The 23,510-nt window shown below is 45.0% G+C and overlaps 1 protein-coding gene across 3 annotated transcripts in view; it reads right to left on the bottom strand.

Annotated features, from left to right (window-relative positions):
- The window catches only part of RUNX1 (RUNX family transcription factor 1), a 186,529-nt gene that overhangs the window by 53,064 nt on the left and 109,955 nt on the right, over positions 1–23,510 (bottom strand). For all 3 annotated transcript variants that reach the window (XM_081908748.1, XM_081908747.1, XM_081908749.1), the window contains one exon: positions 3,202–3,306. In XM_081908748.1, coding sequence (XP_081764874.1) covers positions 3,202–3,306 — 105 coding nt within the window. The remainder of the gene's footprint in view (positions 1–3,201; positions 3,307–23,510) is intronic.

Genomic DNA, 23,510 nt, shown 5'->3' with positions numbered 1-23,510 from the left:
ATTGGCAGCCCCATGCTTTGTAAGAAGCCCCATGCTGCTTTTAAAAATATGAAATCTTATAGGTTGACATTCTTGGTAGCGCAAAGCTTGATTTGCCAAGAAGACAGCTAGCACGATGGGCCCAGAAGGGATATAATTTTACTGTGTTTCTTGGACCATCCCTCCTAATAAATCTATACCTGGTATAGAATGTATAAGAGCTCCTAGAATATTCTCTCTCTCTCACGCACGCACGCACACACACACAGTTGTAGCAGCAGCAGCAGCAGTAGTATTAACAGGATGGATCCATACTAAGTTAATCATGCTTCATTCCAATTCAAATCAATAGAGCAAGTTGTCACGATTTTAATGGAACTGAAGTGTGAATAACATTGTCTGGATGCAATCCAAGAATTACAAGGTACTTGGAGGATGTAGAGCCACTCTTTGAGACCCCCCTGCTCATTTGGAGACCCTCATTTTTAGATCCGTTATTAATTTCACTCCTATGGCATTCCTGTATTTTTTAGGTAATGTCTTCAAGTGGTAGTACTAATGGGTTTATCACAGAAGAAGGGGTGTGCACATGAAAGCTATGAGGAAGTGTGCATTTCCAGGCAACAACAAGAAAAGCAGGTGTTTGTTTTGTCAATGCTGTATGAGCACTGCTAGGCCTGATTCGTCACTGGCTGAACCTAAGATCCAATGCTATGGATAGCCTTCTTTAAGCAGGATAGCTATTGCTGAGGAAACTCCAAGAGGCGGTACAAACATGCTGGTCAGACTGGAGCAGATCAGCTCTGGAAAAGAGAAGGGATGCTGCTACTCCTAACCCTCTTCCCTTCATCAAGGAGCTCACAACAGGTACCCAATGATGCACAGGATGTGCCTGTAGCACAACCTGTGCAGATGACGGGTCACCCATCCCTTGCCCAGTAATTATACTGTTGCTGCAAATTGAGTTTGATGGGGGCAGGTGGGAGGTATCTCCACAAGGGCATACATATATGCTCCAGGACTGGAAAGAAGATAGGAAATTGTTTTTAAAGGGTGGGGTAATATTACTGATTGGGGGAGAGATATGTAGCTCAGTATTCATAAGCCATTCATAATCATTCCATCCGCTTTGTCAAAAGACCAGCTCGATCAGATACTGTACCTCCTGAACTGTGCCAGTTGGTCATTCATTATAAAAGCTGTTTAAGAATTAGTACCTAAGTTTTATTTCCCCCCTTCCTTCCCTGCCTCTTTGTGTGTGTGTGTGTGTGTTAGTGTGTTAAGATTGTAATCCTATGGACAGGGACTGTCTGGTTTTACCTGACTGTATGCAAGCAACTCTGGGAGGCTTTTTTGGCTAAGGAGCAGTGTACAAATGCTCTAAAGAAATATAAAAATAATAGGTGACATTGTAAGCACGAACCCATGACACTACTGCAGTCACAAACACATAAGGATCTAGCAGGGTTGGGGCAGGGTACTGCATGTTTAAGGCAGCTGAATATCATGGCATTTTGCTTGGAAAATACAATGTTGCACTATGAGACTTAATTTTAAAAATATCCTCTAGATTACATATACAGTTGTGTAGACAAACACTTAGATGGAAACTGCATGAAAAGAAAGAGGAAATATTCATCAGTCTGAAGCTCGCAAGATGAACTAGTAAAAACGAAACCGATGAAGAACATTATATATCAAGTCTTCACAGGTCTGTTAAAGTCAGTGCCAGTGCTCTATCGGTATTAGTGATTGCCACGATTTCACACAAAGGGTTGTTTTTTAATGTACAGAATTGATTTGGAACTCAATCCTAACTTGCAATGCTCTCCTTCCCACGGGCGCTTGTTTCTATGTTCTTCCCGTTTTGACTTCTGCTACAGCCACACTGCCTCTGCCAAATGTGTGTGTGCGCGTGTGGCGGGGTGGGGAATAAGAAGAAACCACAAACCTCAGCATACAAGAGGATATTTCAATACAAATATGAGTATTCTACAGTAAAGTTAATTATTGCCTTGGGCAATGAGAAGGGAACGTATTGCATTAGTTCAGCAACGAGGTGGCTTTGGGGTGGGGAATTTCCCCTCCTGCACACACTGTGCTCATGTGAGTATTTTGAATTTATCCCTGGAGATACCATATATTGTTTGCTCATTCTTAATTGTTAAAAATGAAAAAAAAATGGCAATCACTTGACTGAAGATCTGCACCTTAGCGGAATAAATTCCATCTGCCTGCTTGAAGTGTTGCCTTCAAGAATTACTGTTTTCTTAAGCTGCAAACCGGCATGAGATACAATAAGCTGCACACAAGAGCAACTGGTTGCCGTTTTTCGGCCTCCCCCACCCCTTTCACCTCTGTTCCATCAGCCAGCTTTGAGGGGAAACGGGGGGGGGGGGAGTCTGAACAGGGCTATTTTGTTTCTAAAATTAAAATTCCTAAATTCCAAAGTGAGCAAGAAAGGCTGAAGGATATGCATGGTGTGTTTGAAATCCCACATCCTTTGTCAATTTCTGCATCTACTATCCCTGTTCATTCTCTTCAAAAAGGCACTTCAACTGTCTCTTTCCAAATCCTTAGCCATGCAAAACAGATCCCTAGGGGAGCCCCCCTCCCTCACAGTGAAAGTATGGTTTAAAACAGTGTAACTTCCTAGCTAACCGATTTCCCCAAACCATATAGCTAGAGATCTAAAATGCGGCCAGTCAGATTTAACAGTGCAGTTTTTACACATGTTCGCTTGGAAATAAGACCCCATTGAGTTCCATCTCCCAAAGAACTGTGTCTAGCAGGGGCAGGGAACTTTTTTCAGCTTGGGGGGCACATTTCCTTGGGGGAATCTTCTGGAGGTCACATTCCAGTGAGGGAAGGCAGGGCCAGAGGCAAAAGTGGGCGGGGCAACAAATGAAAATTTTGCTTTTGTACAGTTGGCTGGACCTTCAGGAAACAAAAGGCATTTTCAGTGTTAGAAGGCACATTCTAGCCAGGCAGAAACACTCAAGGGGAGTGTGAAGCAAGGCCAGTGAAAGGAATGGCCTGGGGAGAGGAGCTCGGGCTTGAAGGACTGTGGTTGGCCCAAGGCCCCCGCCCAGGTACACAGGATTACAGCCTGAGTAAATTTAATTGTAAGATCAGATTCAAAGTTTATTAAATAGAATGGTGTGCGTGTTCATTCTATTTCTGTGTCTTTAGGTTAGGACTTCATGTTATCTGAATACTTACTTCTTGGTTCTCGAGGCCCATCCACTGTGATCTTGATGGCTCTGTGGTACGTGGCTACTTGTGGAGGATTTGTGAAGACTGTGATGGTCAATGTGAAGCTCTTCCCTGAAACAGAAAAGGACATTTACTTTTACACCTGATTCATATTGGTCACCCTTGAGCTATAAAAACATCGAAAACTATTTGCTGTATCGGTGAACATATTCTATTTAACTTAACTGACACAAAAGCTTGAAAGAACATTCAGATCAGCAGGTGGAGGTAGGACCGATTGATTTTTTAAAAATAAATAAATAAAATACAGTAAATAATGTATTTCATTAAAAAGTTTCAGCAAGTTCAAAAATAAAATAAAATGCTATCGAACAGCAGATGCCTCAGTTTCTTACATCAAATCTGTTTCGTGCTTTTTTGTGGTTTACTCCAGAAAGTCAGTTTCCTATGAATTGCAATGTTGAAAGAAAATGTTCTATTAAAAAAAACACAACTATATAAAAAGTTTTATTTTAAAATATACAGGGTGGAATCCAATTGTTGCCCTTGTGCAACAATTGGTAAGAAGGCTTTTTGATCCAGCAAATACCTCCATTAAGAAGAAAGAAGGGGAGGCAATGTTTGCTAGCTTGCACTTCCCCATACTGTCTTCCACCCTGTTCCATGCAGATAATTTTCTAGGATTTTGGGTGCTGCAGGATCAAAAGCTCTTCCATGACAACCAGGACAGCAGTGGGATTCAATCCACAGAAAAGTGATCTGTGGTTATGATTTGTGGTTACAATATGGCAGAGCAAACCAAGGAAGACCCGATTTCATGTTTACAGAAGACTACCTTTTAACCACAAACTAAATAAACCACAAGACCACAAAGGCACACACCTATATGTGTCACTTGTTGCTTACTGATAATTCTATTTGATGGACCTTTTTTAATTCACTGCTTATATACTACCACATTGTTAACTGGTGTGTAGATTTGACGACAGCTATTCACACATTGCGTATGGATGGAGTCCTAGCACAGTATGCACTCAATCCAGATATAGTTATGTGAAGAGTTGAACTCAGTGGAGGTCTGTCATGCCTAACTCAAGTCTCAATCATTTCAATGGGTCTACCCTATGAAGCAGAAGTAGCAGAAGTAATAACTCCTTCAAGCCTAAAATTCAGATGGGAGTCTCTGGAGTCGATGGAAGGCTGGAAAGTGTCTAAGATAATGCTCCATCAGTTGAGGAAGGGGGTGGTGAGGGAAGGAAAGTATCTCCACCACTGCTGTTGAAATAGTGGGAATAGTTTGCTCTTTGTTCATTTCAATTTTTAAGAGATAAAGACCTAATTTAAGACCAATTTACTAAAAACTTCCTTTGGCTTGATGCCTGGGGCAAACTGAATAAGGTTCTATGTTAGTATATTTAATCCTGTACCTGCCAAGTCTGGCAAGTCTATTCTCATTGTCTCACCACATAAGTTACCATTTATGTAACATTTGTAAAGCCAAAGGCCCAGGCCACAGCAGCATGCCCAGAATTTCCATCAAAATGATAAGTGCACACTGCACTGTGAACAAAAGTGCTTTATGAGATTTAGCTCATTTCTCCTTGTGGCAATAATGCGACATAGGTCTGCAATGTCATTTCCCTTTTACAAATGGTAGCAAGTAGTAGTCACCTTTGTGCTTATGAAAAACAATTCACTGTGGCAAATTGCAGCTGGGGGTGGGGCTGCATTCCCCCAGGGCAAATTTGTCAAGGGGGCACATGCCAGCAATAGCTGAAATATTCTGGATTAACTAATTCTGGATAAAGACCATCCTGCTTCAGTCTTCAACATGGCTACCTCAGATTAGAACTCCCAGTCCCTATGCAGGTTTTGTGCATCTAGCAACCCTATACGGTTTGATGAGATTACACACACACATACACACACTCTCTCTAACCAGAATAACTACTGAGAGTAAGCAAGTGAAAGTAATTTATTGAAGCAGGAGCCTACCAATTTGTTATTGAACACCTTGTGAAGGGAGGGAGAGTTATCTTCCTCAAATCATAGAAGACGGGCATTTACATTTATTTTTATTTTTAAAAATTAATTAAATAAAATGCCACTTGTTCTGGGAGTGGGGAAGTGAACACTTTTAAAAGCCATGAGAAATATGGAAGGAACAAACAGAAAGGAAGGAAGTTTGAGGGGCTGGAAGAGTGAAGCAGCTTCAGGAGTCATCAGGGGAGGCAGAGTGCGGCCTCTGGGCCAACAGGCTACCCACCTGTGAATTACAGTGTGTACATTTATTTCATATCTTTATAGACTGCTTATTACCAAAACATATAAGTGGTATACAAATGCTAGATAGGTAGATAGATAGTTTGTGTGTGTGTGTGTGTACGTGTGCGCGCGTGAGCTTTGTTAGCAGGCTTAGCCATTTTCTCAACAAGGTTTCTTCAGCTGCCCACACATCATACATTTAACTACATGGATTCCCCTGAAAAATTCTGTGACATATACTTTACCCTCACGGAGCTACAATTCCAAGCACCCTCTTAACCAACTACAGTTCCCAGGAACTGAGTGCTTTAAAATAGAGATTATGCCAAACTGGCACCCTTGCACAAAATACTGTGCGAAACTGAAAAGGGGCAGGGGAGCATTAGACCTCACACAGAGCTGTGAGGTGAATGAACATTAATGTAAACAATCAGAATAGCTTCCTGGAGTGAGGCATTTGCAACATTTCTGTTACAAAATGTAGCCAGATGTCTGTTCCTCTTCTGAGAGCCAGATTAGATGTGATGTTTGTCCTGATATGCTTGATTTTTAAATCAAGGAAGCAGCTTTAACTTTCTGCACCCATTACAGTTGTGCTCAGAATTGCCTGTCTGTGGCTGAAATTTTTTAAATCTCCCAATGGCACCAATCAAAGCTTTCCTCCTATTGTGAACTTAAGGATGGAAGATTCTGATCTACCACATACACTGCCTATTAAAAAAAAAAAACCCAGACATGCCACAGATTTTTTATTTCTTGAAATTCAGATATGCTGCGTGATGATATTATTTCTCAAATGTTTATTAATTTCACTAATCCGCATTTAAGGCATGTGCAGCAGTCCTAATCCATGGATGTTTACTCAGAAGGAAGTGCCACCATTCAATGTAGCTTATCCCCAAGTAAGCATGCAGGTAGAAATCAGTTGTATGTTTTAATGATCACTCAGGAATCTTCCCTGCTTCTAGCAATGCACATTGCCACTGTTATACATCTGCCAATTTAAATGTTGCAACATCATCTCCAGCTGGTGCAGGAAAGACATTCTCTCACTTGACCACATCAGATGCTAGCCCACACTGTCCTGTGTCTAGACTATGATGCAACCTCATCGTGACATTGTTGGTGGCAGTTTGAGTATGTAAACTCCCTGTGCTGGAACCTGTTTCATCTGCAATGTGGAATCATGCTGCAATGTGTCTCCTTGACTTATTCGTGGGAAGTTGCCATTATTTACTCAGTTTAACCTGAGTCTGAGATGAGTGAAGACCTCCAGGCCTCCAGGTTAATTTCTGGAACAAGGAGGAACAACTCTTTGCAAACTCTCTTGGTTACCACTGAACAGAGTCTAATCCATTCACCCTCCTCCTGAAATCTGCATTCTGAGCACTGGCAATCTGGAATGCAGCTGGGACAAATCTTTGAGCTACATAAAAACATAGAATCATGCAATTGTAGAATTGGAAGGAATCCCGTCCAAATATTTTTGTTTTGTTTTTAAAATTATTTACTTAGATGTGTGCTGAGTCCCACAAAAGTTTCAAAGCAACTAATTGCAATAATGCAAAAAGAAGAATGATACATTAAAAAAATAATCAATTTTGGAAGTAATGCATTAAAAATTATTTATTATTCCATTTATATTCTACCTTTTCTCCCATGAGCTAAAGGGGTGTGTGTACATTGTTTTCCACCTCCCCGAGTTATCCTCACAACAACCCTGCAAAGCAGGCTACACAGAGAAGCTGTGACTGGTCCAGTGAACTCCCCACAGCTGAGTGGGGAATGGTACCCTGACCTCCCTGACCTCCCTGGACCCAGGTCCTAGTCCAATATGCCAGCCACTACATCATGCAGAAACTCACTATACCATCCACAGTCAAAAATCAAACACTAGATGCTTTCATTCAACCACAAGATGAACCAGGACCCAAATACTTGGGAGAATAAAAATACCAGTGATGGTGCCATTGATTAAAGAACCATTAGAAGGGAGCAAGAACTGCTCATCAACAGCACCAGGACAGCAGGCTAAGCAGACACAGAGGTCGCCTAGTAATTATTTCAATATTCATAGATAAAGATAAAAATTAGTACATACAAATTTTATGCAAACCTGTATCCTCCGTGGTCTTCTTTTTTGGGTGGGGTGGGGGAATGCATTTTCTCTCTTTATGTAAAAAGCAAACAGCAACTTTGCACCTCCCTCCTCCACTCTCTTCTCTGATGCCAAGTATAATGAATGACATGGAGCAGGGGCTTCTGCTCCCTGCCTCCATTTCATTGGTTTGTGCTGGTGGGCAGAAGGAAACTCAGCTTATGGTGATGATGTCACACCATGCTTTTGTATTAACAGATGTTGCCAGCCAGGAACAAGAGAGAGGAGGAAGATAATCAGGGTTGGTGTTTTGAGTATCCTCAGTAATATCTCATTCTGGCCCAAGTTTTCCCCATTACATTAAGGAAAGATAAGAGGTATCTGGAAGCAGAACAGGAGAGAGAGAGAATTCCTTTAACCTGGTGTTTCAGCCTTTACTGTGACTGCCTACTTATTAATGATATGAAAGAACAGCTACTTGGAAAAAGAATGGGGAAGTGTACTATGATATAACATTGCATCCTTTGGTAAACTATAGCGAGGAACACCCACAAGGTTGCAGAATTTATAGACCAGCATGGAGAGAGAAAAGAAAAACAGGCAATCCACTTCCCTTCATATTTGTTATCCTCGTTTTCTCCGACCCCATTGCAATACAAGTCTTTAGATACACTTTTCAAACTTTGAATCCAGTGTTCAAATAGTATGTTGCTGGTTTTTACCGACACCAAAACACTCAGCCTTAATGCACACAGGGCCAAACCCTTGCCCTCTTTAGCCAGGCCTTTATGAAGGCTCCATTGTCTGGTGAAATTATGAATGATCTGTGCCTCATCTGACTCAGTCTCTGCAATCATCATTAGTTAGTCTGCAACTTTGCTGCAGGCTCCCATCCTTCCATGTACTTTTTGTTCCCTGCAGCATTACATATTTGCAGTCTGTACTTCCACATTTCTCTAGCCATACACCCACCAGTTCTCCAGCTATGAAGCAAAAGTCTTTGCTGATTGTGTAATTCCTCTGTTTTGCATGCTCAGTTTTATAGCTTCTTAAGACATCTGTCTTATCTATATTAATCCTCTGTATTGGAAAATGATTTTTTTTTTAAAAAAAGCAAGACTTGATAATTTTAGGTAGACTGTTGCTTCAAGAATGAAATGTCTAGACTAGAGATGGGAAACCTATGACCCTTCAAGTGTTCCCTGGCTCTAACTCCCATCAAGCCCTAGCCAACTTGGCCAATGGCCAGGGATGATGGGAATTGTAGTCCAGCAACATATGGAGGGCCACAGGTTCTCCATCTCTGCTCTACGTAGTTGAAGCAATTAAAGTATCACTGCAAAACAGTCCCCAAAATTTAATTTTGAATGTTTTTTTAAAAAAAATTGGAAGAAGCAATGGCAAGACTAATTCTTGCTCATGTGAGTAATTTTGTTGGAAAGAAGAAAACCCTTGCACGTGCCTGAAAATGTACCATATCTACAATATTAAAGAGTTTACGTGTTTCTTTCATATTGTGGTTATCACAATAGCCCTTACCTCATTTAGTGTGACCTATTTAAACCATTGTTAGGTAATAATCTGAGGAAGTATGCAATTATCTATGCTAAAAATTGATGACAGTTTTGTCTGCTTTGCAGTTATTCTGTGACCAGTGTGGAATGTGCACTCAGTCTATAGACCCAGGATATGACTTTTTGATTATTAAAGTGCATGTTTTAAATTTAAAAAACACACATTTTTCATTTGGTTACTTTCTCATTAGTGTGTGTTTCGGGTACAATTTCGTTTCTGTACCAGGGTTGTTTCACTTCTCAGAATCACCATACCAGCTGGGTGATACTATCCTCCTTGATCACTGCTCCAAAAGACCCTAAAGCTGCTCTCTCTCTCTCTCTCTCTCTCTCTCTCTCTCTCTCTCTCACACACACACACACACACACACCAGTCATTCACAGAATGTAGGCAGCAGCAACTTCTATAGGGAAGCTTCCCTGATCATTTAAGGAACTTGGTAAGTCATGAACTTTTAAAATACTGTTGTGTCAACATATATGTAGTTCTTTATTTCATGCTATTCATGGATAAAAAATAAATAGGTAGCACAGTAAAAACACAGCTTGGTACATCCTGTGAGTGGCGTGCATGCTGGTTTACTAAACTGTGACAACAGAAGATGTAAGCTCTGCGTGCACTGTAAATTTAAAGTGACTTTCAAGATCAACACTGTCACGGCCACCCAGGACGGGTCCCAGCTCACAAGAGACCTCACTCCGTTGCAGTTTATTTACAGGAAAAGTTTATTGAAGATTTCTGCTTCTCGTACAGTTCAGCATCGTGGCCGTACGTCTGTCACGTTAGACCGCTGAAGTCCCCTCTGACTCCTCCCCTCTTCCACACCAACTTAATAGCCTGGCTCTAGACCACCTCTTCCTCTCCTTTCTTTTCCGCAGGGTCTTCCTGCCCCCCTGGGTTCCCTCTCTCCGTGACTCGCCTGAGGCTGAATCCTCTGCCGCCTCTTCCCCCCTCCTTCTGGCTTTAGGGCCGGGCTCCTCCCCTGAGCTCTCTCCACTTCCGCGCGCCTCTACGTTTGAACTTGGCGCGCGTACGTTGCTGCTGACCTTTCTTTCGACCGCTACACCACCCCTTGTTCTGCTCTCCACCCTTTCCGGCTGAACACCTTGCTCCAACCCCCTTTCTCTGTTCTCTCCTAATCCTGCTCCCTCCGAGAGGCTGACGACTCCACCCCCTTTACTCCGTTCCGGCTGAGACGCCTCTTGCTGCGTCTGTCTTCCACTGGGCTCCTCTCCGCTTCTCCCTTCTCCTCCCTTTTGCTTGATTAAGGTAACCCCCTTTTGAGAATCCTCTGACTCGCTGCTCAGACTCGTGGATTCCCTCAGAATTCCGTCATCTTCTTCCTCATCCTTCTGCCCCTCCTCCCACTCGCTCTCCGTCTCCTCTGTCATCTCCTCCTCTCTCCCAGAAACCCTGACATCCATCCCCCCCTCGAAGCCCCCCCTTCCCCCCTCCCGCTCGCCGGGTGCAGGTTGAGGAAAACGTGGTTCTTCCGGGGTCGGTTCAGGATACAAGTTGTCCACTTCAACGTTCTCCTCTGTCATCTCCGTATATGTGTGTTCGAACTCGGGTTCCCCACCCACAGACCTCACAGTCTCTTCCTCCATCACTGCTTCTCCTGGCGCTGCCTGCCAAGGACCTACCATCCATCTCTGACTCCATGCCTCCCTTGGCTGATCCACCCACCAACAAGGGCCTGTCTCCTCCCCCCCCAGTCTCGGATCCCTGGTCGGGCTTGTTTCGGGCGTATGGCCCTCGGGTGAGGAGAAACCCTCGAACGTGCTGTCTGACAAAGTGGGCGTGAAAAGCCAATCATCAAAATACTCCTCGGGCATGGGCTTGTGCGGAAAAAGTGCATGGAACTCCTCCTTCAACAGGGGTTCGTCCAACGCGTAACCCGGCACCCAGCTATTGGCAGAGGCCGGAGTGCCTTCCCTGGCTAGAAAATATTCAACTCCCTCCTCCCCCCATCTCGAGTCCAGTATCTCTGTGACCTCGTTAAGAGGTTCTGGTCTTGGCGATTCCCCCCCCTCAGGCGCCCTCCTACGTGGCTCTGGGAGTGCTCCTGACTCTTGAAACCTGTGTGGGGTTTTGTAGGGAGTGAGCACCGACCTATGAAAGACCGGGTGCACCCTGGAACCCTCCGGAAGGGCTAGACGAAAAGCCACCGGATTGATCTTAGCCTCAACTTGATATGGCCCTAGCTGCCTGTGTCCTAACTTCTTCTTGGCCAATGACCTGGCCGGCATCGCGTGGGCTGCTAACCACACCCAGTCCCCAATCTGGATGTCCTCTCCCGCCCTCCTGTGCTTATCGGCCTGCACCTTATACGCCTGTTTTGCCAGCTCCAAATGTCTCCGCAGCTCCTCGTGCACCTCTTGCAACTCCGCTGCAAACTGGTCGGCATCTTGAGGCCCCCCCCCTCCTGGTGCCGCAAATCTCGGGAAGGTTCTGGGATGACGGCCATTGTTCGCGAAGAAAGGCGTCACCCCGGTGGATGCGTGTTTCGTGTTGTTGTAGGCGAATTCAGCCATCGGCAGATAGTCCACCCACGCCGCAGGTCGCTGGTTGGCGTAGCACCGCAGGTACTGCTGCATGATCGCGTTGACCCTCTCCGCTTGACCGTTGGTTTGTGGATGTCTCGCCGATGTCAGGTTGATTTTGACGTGCAAGATGCCCAGAAGCTTTCGCCAGAAAGTGGAAACAAACTGGCGCCCCCTGTCGGACAAGACGGACTGCGGAAGTCCATGCACTCTGAAGACGTGATCGATGAAGAGCTTTGCGGTCTGTTCTGCCGTCGCCACCTTGGCACAAGGGATGAAATGCGCCATCTTGGTGAACAAGTCCACCACCACTAACACCGCCGTCTTACCTCTGGAGCTGGGCAGGTCCGTAACAAAGTCCAACGCTACCCTCTCCCACGGTTGCTGCGGTGTCTCCAGCGGTTCTAGCAATCCCGCCTGCTTCTGGTGCACTGGTTTGGACCTCTGGCAGATATCACACCTGGCGACGTAGTCCGCCACCTCTCCTCTCATCTGGGGCCACCAAAAGTCTCTAGCCACCAACTCCATCGTCTTCTCTTTGCCGAAATGGCCTGCACTAGGGGCGTCATGCAATTGTTGCAGAACCTTGGCTCGAAGATCGTCGGTGGGCACGTAAAGGGCACCCTTACGAGTCAAAAGTCCATCTTGCAATTGGAACTCATCGTTGTCTCGCGACCCTCCGCGTAGCTCCTCCATCTTGGACTGTGCAAACTGATCCCTTTGCAACGCGCGTCGCACCGCGTCCAGGTCGACTGCGATGGTAGCGCACGTCCACGCCTGCGGTGCGAAAATGTGCTTTGCTGCGATTGGAGCTGCTTCCTCCAAGTATTGCGGCTTTCGGGACAGCGCGTCTGCAATAACATTGGAGTCTCCTGGGATGTATTCTATTTTGAAGTCGAAATCCGCAAAGAACTCCGCCCAGCGCATGTGTCGCTGGGTCTGTAACTTAGCCGTCCGCCAATACTCTAAGTTCTTGTGATCCGTGCGGACTTGCACCGTGTGCTTGGCTCCTATTAAGAAATGTCGCCACGCTTTGAAAGCTGCATGAATGGCCAACAACTCCCTGTCTCATATGGTATAATTGCGCTCCGTCTTGCTGAGCTTCCGGGAGTAGAACGCACCCGGTCTCCAGTTGCCTTGTGAATCCTCTTGCAAAAGAACGGCCCCAACCGCTCTGTCTGACGCATCGGTCTCTACCCGCATGGGTCTGCCGGGATTCACGTGGAGCAGCTGCTCTTCGGAGGCGAAAAGACCTTTAAGCGTCCGGAAGGACCGCTCCGCTTGTTCGGTCCAGACGAACTTCTTCTTCTTGGAACTGAGGGTGTCAGTGATAGCCGCCGTCGCGTTCGCAAAACCTTTAATAAACTTGCGGTAAAAATTGGCAAAGCCGATGAACCTCTGGACCTCTTTCCGATTTCGAGGGCTTTTCCAGTCCAACAGCGCTTGAACCTTAGCCCTGTCCATGGCCAGTCCCTCGTCGGACAACTTGTAGCCAAGGAAATCAACCTCTCTGACATCAAACTGGCATTTTTCCAACTTGGCGTACAGCCTGTGGTCCTTCAGCCTCTGCAGGACCTCCCTCACGTCCTTATCGTGATCCTCCGGCGATTCCGAGAAAATCAGGATATCGTCGAGAAAGCAGACACACTTCTTGTAGAGGAGACCTGCTAGCACGTGGTGCATAAATGCTTGAAAAACGTGGCTGCCATTTTGGAGACCGAAAGGCATGACTCTGTATTCGTATGTGCCCAGAGGGGTGAACATGGCGGTCTTCCACTCATCTCCTTTCCGGATGCGGATGAGATTGTAAGCTCCACGTAGGTCCAGCTTGGTGAAAATCTTGCCCCTCCTGACGGTCGCTAAAAGGTCGTCAATCTTGGGCATGGGGAAAGCTTTGGGCTTAGTCAAGCTGTTTATGAACCTGTAATCCACTATAAGCCTTTTTTGGGGCGTGTTTTTCTTCTTCACAAAGAACACAGGGCTGCCACCCGCTGCTTTAGATTCCTGGATGAAACCTCGCTTGAGGTTATGGTCTATGAACTCCCGAAGCTCTTGCATCTCGTCTTCCGACATGGAGTACAGCTTGGCAGCAGGCAGTTGCGCCCCTGGCACTAAATCAATCGCGCAGTCGTAAGGTCTGTGAGGCGGCAACTTGTCAGCTTCCTTCTCACAGAAAACCTCCAAGAAGTCCTGGTACTTGTGAGGCACTGTTTGCACCATACCCAGATGCAACTGCTGCTCGGCTTCTCCTCCCTGATCGGTCTGAAAGCAATGCTGAGCACAATACGATGAACAAAAGGTGATCTGCCGCTGGTACCACGCAACCGCGGGACTGTGCCTCTCCAGCCAACTCATGCCTAACACGATGGGTGTGTCCGATAAGTGGGTGACATTGAAACTAATAAGTTCTCGATGGTTGCCAATCTGCATCATCATGGGAGGGGTTTGCTGCACCACTTGCCCCCCCAGCAACTTCCTGCCGTCTACCGTGACCACGTTTAGAGGCGTCGTTGCAGGCAGGAGCGCCATGTTGTGCTGCTTAACGAACTGCAGTCCCACGAAGTCGGCGTTGCTTCCCGAATCGATCGTTATTGGAACCTCGAGGAGTCTCCCATCAGGCAACTGGAGTGTTGCTGTGAGCAGAACTGCCGGTCTGGGAGGCAAAGGGTCCACGCTCTGCAGTGATGCTGGGGGCTTGTCTACAGATCCGCCTGGCTGAGCCCCAGTAGCTCTGCTTCCAGCCAGGCACTGTCGTTTCCCTGAAGCTGCTCCCCTGGTTGCACCTCTGCTGTTACAGTTGCCAGTGCTGCAGTGTGCTTCTGGAGCCTCTGGGGGCACTCCTTCGCCATATGGTGCGCACTGTCACAGATGTAACACTTCCTGGTTCCTCTAGGAGGCTTCGCTTTGGCTGCACCAGGGACAGGGCTCTGGGATGGCTTCTGAGCCCTAGCACCACCAATCTCCATTGGCTCCTCGCTGTCCTTCCCCATTGGCGAGGGGTGCGCACGGCTGAAATCCCTGTGCACAAAAGGGAGAGTCCTCGCTTGCGCACGCGCTTGGGGCCCGTCCTCCTCGTGCCACGGACGTCCCTCATGTCGAATTCCAATAGCTAAAGCCCGTTGCACCACGTCTTCTAGGGTCTGGGGTCTGTCCCCCCTAGCGATCTCATCCTTGATGGGGGGGCTCAATCCCTCCCAAAAAAGATCTCTGACCGGCTTACTGTCCTTTGGCCAATCTAAGGCGGTGAGCAATGCAAAAAATTTAGAGTGGTATTGGCGCACAGTCGCTTTCCCCTGCCTCAGCCCGTGCATTTGACGGCGCGCAATGTCCACATCCACAGAGGATTGAAAACAAGAATCCATCGCTTTGATGAACGCAGTTGAATTGCGACGGGCCGGTCCATCTTCGCGCCACAGATTGCGTAGCCAAGCCCTGGCCTCCCCATGCAGGTGCGAAACAATGAACCCCACTTTCTCCTCCTCATCTTTAAAATCGTGACGGAGTAAATGCAGTGCATATACGACGTCCGCTCTGAAATTGGGATAGTCTTGCAAGTTGCCATTAAAATGCGGAACCAGGGCACCCCCCCTCCGTCCAAGCGCAATGCCCTCCGCTCTGGAACCTGGGGCCCCCGCCCTGTCCGCGTGTTCCCACCTTGCCTGCAAATCCTGGCACGTCTTCTCCAAGTCGTCATTCTTCTTCTGCGAAGCAATGACTGCCGATGTGAGAGCGGTAACCTGATCCCGCAGTGCAACCAGCTGCTCCTCAGCGCTCATGGCTGCTCCCGTTCGTGAGCTTCGCAAAAAAATTTTTTTGCTTTCTGAGAGGGGACTTACTGTCACGGCCACCCAGGACGGGTCCCAGCTCACAAGAGACCTCACTCCGTTGCAGTTTATTTACAGGAAAAGTTTATTGAAGATTTCTGCTTCTCGTACAGTTCAGCATCGTGGCCGTACGTCTGTCACGTTAGACCGCTGAAGTCCCCTCTGACTCCTCCCCTCTTCCACACCAACTTAATAGCCTGGCTCTAGACCACCTCTTCCTCTCCTTTCTTTTCCGCAGGGTCTTCCTGCCCCCCTGGGTTCCCTCTCTCCGTGACTCGCCTGAGGCTGAATCCTCTGCCGCCTCTTCCCCCCTCCTTCTGGCTTTAGGGCCGGGCTCCTCCCCTGAGCTCTCTCCACTTCCGCGCGCCTCTACGTTTGAACTTGGCGCGCGTACGTTGCTGCTGACCTTTCTTTCGACCGCTACACCACCCCTTGTTCTGCTCTCCACCCTTTCCGGCTGAACACCTTGCTCCAACCCCCTTTCTCTGTTCTCTCCTAATCCTGCTCCCTCCGAGAGGCTGACGACTCCACCCCCTTTACTCCGTTCCGGCTGAGACGCCTCTTGCTGCGTCTGTCTTCCACTGGGCTCCTCTCCGCTTCTCCCTTCTCCTCCCTTTTGCTTGATTAAGGTAACCCCCTTTTGAGAATCCTCTGACTCGCTGCTCAGACTCGTGGATTCCCTCAGAATTCCGTCATCTTCTTCCTCATCCTTCTGCCCCTCCTCCCACTCGCTCTCCGTCTCCTCTGTCATCTCCTCCTCTCTCCCAGAAACCCTGACAAACACCTTCCCATTCTTTTACTGAAGTCTTATTCGCCTGACCATACTTCCTCACAATTATTGTTAATGCCACTCATTCCCAGAGACTCAGATCCTGAAAATACAGGGGGGCAAAGTCTGGGAACTAGAGTAGTGCCTGGAAGAGCAGGGGACCTGGTGGAACAGATGTTTAGATGAGTGATGTTGTAGGAAGGGGAACAGAAGCCGGAAACTGGCTCGGGAAAACCTTGACCGTGCCTGCGTACCTCCTGATGGAGCTTTATGGAAAAGGGGTGGCTGAGCAGAGCAAAAGTCAAGCAGGGGCAGGACGGTGGCAAGGGGAAGCTTATCTACTTGATACTCTCACCCAACATGGAAATATACTTATTCCCCTGGAGGCCCTAAGATGAAGGCTAAAAGCCTGAAACCTCAGGCCAAAACCTAGGGCAATCTCAGCTCCTGCTTTCAAGAGTAGGACAGGTCCTGCAAAGTAGGAAGGTGACTCTTCCTAGATTTGCATGCTAGAAATGCGACAGGAAGCAGAGTGCAAGTGAGACTCTGCTTCTTGGTTGCAACTAAAAGGACTATGTGGGGTTTTCCACATCACGATTTTCCACATCATGATAAACTGCGGCCCTCTTTTCTTTGTAGGATTTCTGCTTTCCATAGAGAAGAATATTATGAGCATGTCTCCATTTCTTCCTAACTCTGGGCCTTAGAGGAAAAGAAGCCTTCCGTCATTGAATGTCTTCTCAGCTTTTCTTACATGAAAGGAAGCTCAGTGTAGCTGTGGGGTGTTTTTTTTAAGAGCTTCTGTTTGTTCTCTTGTACATCCACAATTAATATGACCAAGGTCTGTAGTCCAGAATCATGGTGGAGAGGTAGAATTCATAAAGGCTGCATTGAAGCATTAACTATCACTCTAGTAGATGGCACCACTGCTTACAATGCAATACTAAACATGATAAGATATAAGGCTACTTTTACCTGACTTTAGATATCTAGGGTTGATGAAAGGCATAAACGATAATAAATAAATAAAAGGACCTTTCACCTGCAGAGACCCCTGTGTGCTGTGCAAAGGCATGTGTATGGCAAATATGAGAGAGGGTTAAGAAGGATGGTCAAAACCAGAAGAGAGGGGGGAAAGACTGCCAACTTTAATAAACAACATCCCATATAAAACAATTATTTTAGGAATAGCGTCTTTGGCTAAAAGCCTCATGCTTTTAAGGATTAGTTGATGCTTTTAAATAAAACCAGCTCTTAATGGAGAAGCAGAGCAGCCTCTGACTACAAGTGGAGCTGCTTCTATAAGGCAGTGATAATAAAATTCTTATAAGCATGGGTGGAGACACTAATTACAGCACAGGAGGAATGTAATGCTGTTGGGTGCCCTACTACACCTCAAGAGCACAATAGCCACACAAAAGGATTATGCAGCTTTATTGTTACTGTGTAATGCCTACTGTGAAAATATTATTGAAGGGTGGAAGGCATGAGAATGATTCAGACATATTTGCATGATATTAATGTCTGACAAGAAGATGGAAAGATTAACTAACAGAGGAGTTACTCTTTCCATGCAGAGAGTGCTAGTACCAGTTTAACTTCCTTATTTCCAGCCAGACACTGGATTTTGCATCGCTCCTCCAGAACTTAAAGTGATCTTCAAGTCTCCAGCCATTTATACTTTGTTTATCCTTTCAGACGAGAACTAGCTCAACAGTTAAAAGTTTTCATGCAAAATATATTCTCCAGAAAGTGAACTTTGAATACCTGTTTTCTTTGTTTTGAAGCATCTATGAAGAAGAAGATACTCTGAGAAGATGTGTCTTTTTTAACAGCAAAAGGTCCATTTTTAAAAAGTGGATCTGTTGTGCTAGGGTGATGGTAAGAGAGGTGGATTTAGGAGAATGTGACCGGTTTGGCCACACTGGGCACGGAGCCTGGGGGGCACAATTGTTATTTAGAATGGAGTGTGAGAGGCTGGGGGCACTGAATTTTGGCGCTGCACCCTGCTGAAATTTGAGACCCCAAAGTTTGCCACTGCTGGTGATAAATCTCCTTTAATTGTACAAACCTAAATGTGTGCTTTGCAGGCCCTTTCTGCCTCTGGACCTTTGGAATCTTGTGGCCTGCTCTGGCTGTGGATTCCATGGCCAGCTGCTGAGACTGGCTCTCAAACTCTGTCACACAACAAGGTTAGAGGCACTTATCACTATGGGTTTCATAGTTACGGAGCAAACGATGAAGACAATACATAAAAACGCAAAGAAAAATATAGCTGTGTTTCACATTACAAGTATGAAATAACTCTCCTGCTTGAACATAACATTCTCGAACACAATTTTATTTCCCTTAAAATGAGCAAAATGTTAATGATACCTTGAGATATGTGTGTGTCTGTGTATTTCATCAGCAGATAGTTGCTGTTGCTGAATTACATGGTTCTCCTTCTCTTCCTTAAAACAAAAACTTTTCAACTGATTGCAAATGAACCCACGTCTTTGCAAAGAAGCACAAGATGCTTAACTAAAAGGTTACATGTTATCCTACCCTATCAAAATACTAATTCTTCTTTTTTAAAAAAATCATACTGGCCCTATTTTTAACTGCAGGTCAGCGTTTGTTTTTCCCAGGCAGATTGGTGCTAAAAGATGACTTCACCAAAATGTGGATCAAAACTCAAATCAGCATTGCTCAAGCTGAATATGTCAGCTACTGAGTCAGTGAGGTAACCTGGGCTGCCATAAACAGAGCCTGCTAAGCTGAGCTACGCTTCTGTGATAACGTAAAATACAAAAACAGCTGCAAGATAGCGCACCGACTCATCCTCATAAGCCTCAGTGAAAACAAAATGTGCAAGCACCGCTCAGCACAACCAAAAACAAGGAGATTTATTGTTATTAGATTTAGGGCAGTGGCTCAACATTTGGCGCAATATTTGTTTACCACTCTCATATGCCCAGAGACAGGAAGCTCCAAAGAAGAAAAAATAACTTTCCCAAAACCATTTCATGATTAAGATTCGCACAGTTGCAGTCAGCAGTTCTGAAGGCTAAGGTCACAAAATGTGCCTTATTAAGAGAATTCATGTGGTAGGAATACTGAAATAAATATTGGGCATGATTTGTAGCTATAACCCTTTTATTTACATTTTAGAGAAAAATGGTTACATGCACCCACAATAGCTCTGACATACTGGACTGTCAAAGGAAAAAATAATTATATAGATGCTGACACTAGAACGCTGTACAGCCTTTTAAATAATATCATACAATCACATACAAAAAAATTTAAAAAAAACCTGTTTAAAGAAGTTCTAATGCATTCAAAGTAAGGAGTTATGGTCAGAGACACTGCTTATATTATTGCATCTGAGACATACACAGATCATTTTTGTAAAATGCCGTAAAGAAATCTAATCCTCACCCATTATTTTTCTCCTTGCTGATGCTTTTTAGTTGAAGGTTCATCTTTGTGGATCAAATTTAAATAACAGAATGCTTGTGAGCTGGCAAGAGGCACACAAACCACATCATGTTTTCAATTCAAATATTCTAATTGAAATGTATCATATAGCCCCTCAGACGATCGGCAATTCATACCAAAAAATGTTGGCATTACATTCAAGTTGTCTTTTTATGCCAGCTATGTTTGTACTGTTTTATAAATATATCTTCCCCCACAGTCTAAGAATCCACAAGAGTTAGCACAGAGAAAAAGACCATCCTCTAGTCTGACTGTGCCATTAATTGTTTTTTAATCTGGTCATTCTCGAAGGCTGCAATCCTCTACTACCCACATACGTGGCAGCAAGTGCCATTGAACCCAGTGGATTTACCGTATTTTTCGCTTTATAAGACGCACCAGACCACAAGATGCACCTAGTTTTTGGAGGAGGAAAACAAGAAAAAAACCATTCTGAATCTCAGAAGCCAGGACAGCAAGAGGGATAGCTGCGCAGTGAAAGCAGCAATCCCTTTTGCTGTTCTGGCTTCTGGGAAAGCCGCGCAGCCTGCATTCGCTCCATAAGATGCACACACATTTCCCCTTACTTTTTAGGAGGGAAAAAGTGAGTCTTATAGAGCAAAAAATATGGTACTTCCCAATAAACGCATACAGGAGTATGCTGTCACAGGAAGCGGTTGAAGTGAACAACAGGGTGGCAAGTTAGAAGAAGCGGCAACAAAACTAATTTTGAGCTCTTTTTTGTGTCACAAATCTTATGCAGTTACTAAAGGCAAAGGAGCCGTGCCAGAAAACAGATGGTTAGTCTCATTGCTTTTAGATGTTCAGTGTCTCCTGATGTTGGCTGCTCCTCTGCCAGTGTTTTGCCTCCCATTTTACCCTTTAAAGGTACTCACAAATCTGACCAGCTTTTCTCTTACTTTGCAGCAAAAAGTGGTTGCTGATACACCTAGACAAGTTTTATCATACTTTCCTGTTTCTAGATTTGCAAATGAAAACGCTTTGACAATCAAAATAATACTGTGACGAGCTGGTTACTTGAGGCATCCCAAAAGGAATTATTACCACAAATTATTAGACAATCTGAATGCAACACTACAGAGTTAATTCAAGTTGCCCATTGTCACCCTGGTCCAAACTGCTTAGTATTCAAGACCACCTCAGATACTCTAGTCCCCAAAAGCTTATGCCATGATAAAAAACTGGTTAGCAACTCAGGATGTTTTGCTCATTTTGCTGCAAGAGACTAACATAGCTAGGCTCCGGAAAAAGATAAGGGAAAGTTCAGGTGCAATTGCTTCCCTTCAGTGACAATAAAATTACAGCATTGGGTTTTCCTTTGTTTTTTGTTTTGAATGCCTTCCCTTTTGAAATATGTCAGGCTCCTACTATTGCAGACTTTGGACTACTGCTGAAAATCTTCTCCTTCACTCGGGCTTCTCTAGCTTAGCACTGTTAATTTGTGCACAACCAGCATTTTGACTATGTCTGAAATCTGTTTTGTTGTGCTTTTATGGCTTTTCTATTGTTTGTATTATTTATTTATTATATTTAGAAATCACTCGTCCTTCAAAGGATCTCAGAGCAATATATATATATAAGCACGGTAAAAGACAACAACAGTAAGACGATATATTAACTAATTTAAAAAAGCACTGATTCACATACTGCTGCTAGTAAATCCCCCATTATAAAACTGTAGAAATCTGGATAAATAAAACTGTCTTCAGTTGACATGTGAAGACCAACAATGAGGGTGGATAAATGTACTTCTAGGGAGATCATTCCAGATTTCAAGGTCTCACTATGGAGAAGGTCTTTTTCTATAGGTCTTCCCGTTCTGCTGAATCCTGAAGGGGTTGCGTTGTTTTTATCCTCCTCCCCCAGCTTGGGTATTTTGATGTTCAGTGGTCCAAAGGTTTTGCAAAATAAATAAATCAACATTTGTGGAACTCCCTCCCTTCAAAATCTCAAGAAAGCAAAGGCGAGTTAGTTGTAAAAATGCAACTCTAGGTGATTTCTAATGGTAAATGTAAAGGACCCCTGAATGGTTAAGTCCAGTCAAAGGCGACTATGGGGTTGTGGCACTCATCTCACGTTTCAGGCCGAGAAAACCAGTGTTTGTTCACAGACAGCTTTCCGGGTCATGTGGCCAGCATGACTAAATCACTACTGGCGCATGGAGGACCATGACAAGTGTCAGAGCACATGGAAACACTGTTTATCTTTCCATCGCAGCAGTACGTATTTATCTGCTTGCACTGGTATGCTTTCGAAGGTGGGCAGAAGCTGGAACAGAGCAACGGGAGGTCACTCCATTGCATGGATTCTAACTGCCAGCCTTCTGATCAGCAAGCCCAATACACTCAGTGGTTTAGACCACAGTGCCACCTGCGTCCCTTTATCTTACGATGAGTTACCTTGAAGTGAAAAAAGTTCCACATCTCCCCTGGCCCCGAAGCCCCCTAAAAAGCACCCCACTCTGCAAAATGTGAGAAGGGAAGGGGAAATTATCCTAAACTTGAGACAGGGCATGTTTTTGGAACATTTTAAGATGTTTATTGGTCTCTCAGGTCCTAGTCTGTTACTCTAACCACTACACTATACTGACCACTTATTTTAAAAGGCTCTGAGGTGGGATATAAAATAAAACACGAGAACGGGCCTTCTCTGCAGTGGCTCCCCATCTGTGGAATACTCTCCCTAGGGAAGTTTGTTTGGCACCTTCATTATACACCTTTAGGCGCCAGGCAAAAATGTTCCTTTTCAACCAGGCCGTTGCCTGACTTGATCTACATCCTAGACCCTGTTTAAAAATGCTGGCTCTTTTGGGGTTGCTGGCTTTGTTTTGATTTTATGTATTTTATATTTTATGTGAACCACCCTGAGACCTTCGGGTATAGGGCGGTATAGAAATTAAATAAATAACAATAACAATAATAAACATCACTAGCTGCTTTCATAGTTTGCTAATGTATCCCAGTGCTGCAGCCTTTTATTATAGTTGTCTTTTGAAATAATTTTTTTTCTTGAGGGGTTTTAAAATCAGATGTGTTTTCATTGTCCTATGAAAGTGCTAATGATTTTTGTGACCATTAAAACTCACTCTGTTAATGTTTCCATGTTTACAAAGTCAATTTATGCCCATATAAATAAACAGATATTTTAAAAATTTAGCTTAAATTGGGAAATTTAACATAGCATGTCCCTTCTTTTTAAGTCCAATTCACCCACTAGAAAAAAATCAGCATGTTACAATGTTGTTCATGTAAAACAGAAAAGGATTGGTGGGGAAACCCATGTTGTAGCTGGAATGCGTTTCCTGACATGAACCCCCAAGGTCATTTTAATCTGAACATGCCATAAACACAACCAGAAAACTCACAACAGCATCTATACAAGGCTATCTTTTGAGACTCCTTCAAATCTTCAGGATGAGGTGCTTCTGTCCGGATGCCCAGATTGGTGGGGGGGAGGGGGCTGATGTGCCATAGCTCTCCCTAAATGGTAATCTTGGAGGGATTATCCCAATTTGATGTATACCATAGGATCCTTAACCTGGGTTAACCCTGCCAAATTATCAACCAGCTGGGAGGTTGGCCTGTGTGCCAAAACCCGCTGGCATCTGTAATCAATGAAGTTGTGGCCTGTTTAACCCCCAAAATGGTTGTACAGTGTTCATTGCAACTTCACCGTGCCTTGGCCACACTGCCCACGGTTTCACTGCAAAGAACACAGTTCAGCTGTGGACCATAACCTCAACGCAGAAACAGTCACAT

The sequence above is a fragment of the Podarcis melisellensis genome, assembly GCF_964234715.1.
Source record: "Podarcis melisellensis genome assembly, chromosome: 4".
NCBI lineage: Eukaryota > Metazoa > Chordata > Lepidosauria > Squamata > Lacertidae > Podarcis > Podarcis melisellensis.
Note: the sequence above shows the minus strand (reverse complement) of the source record. Positions and strands in the feature narration are given on the sequence as shown.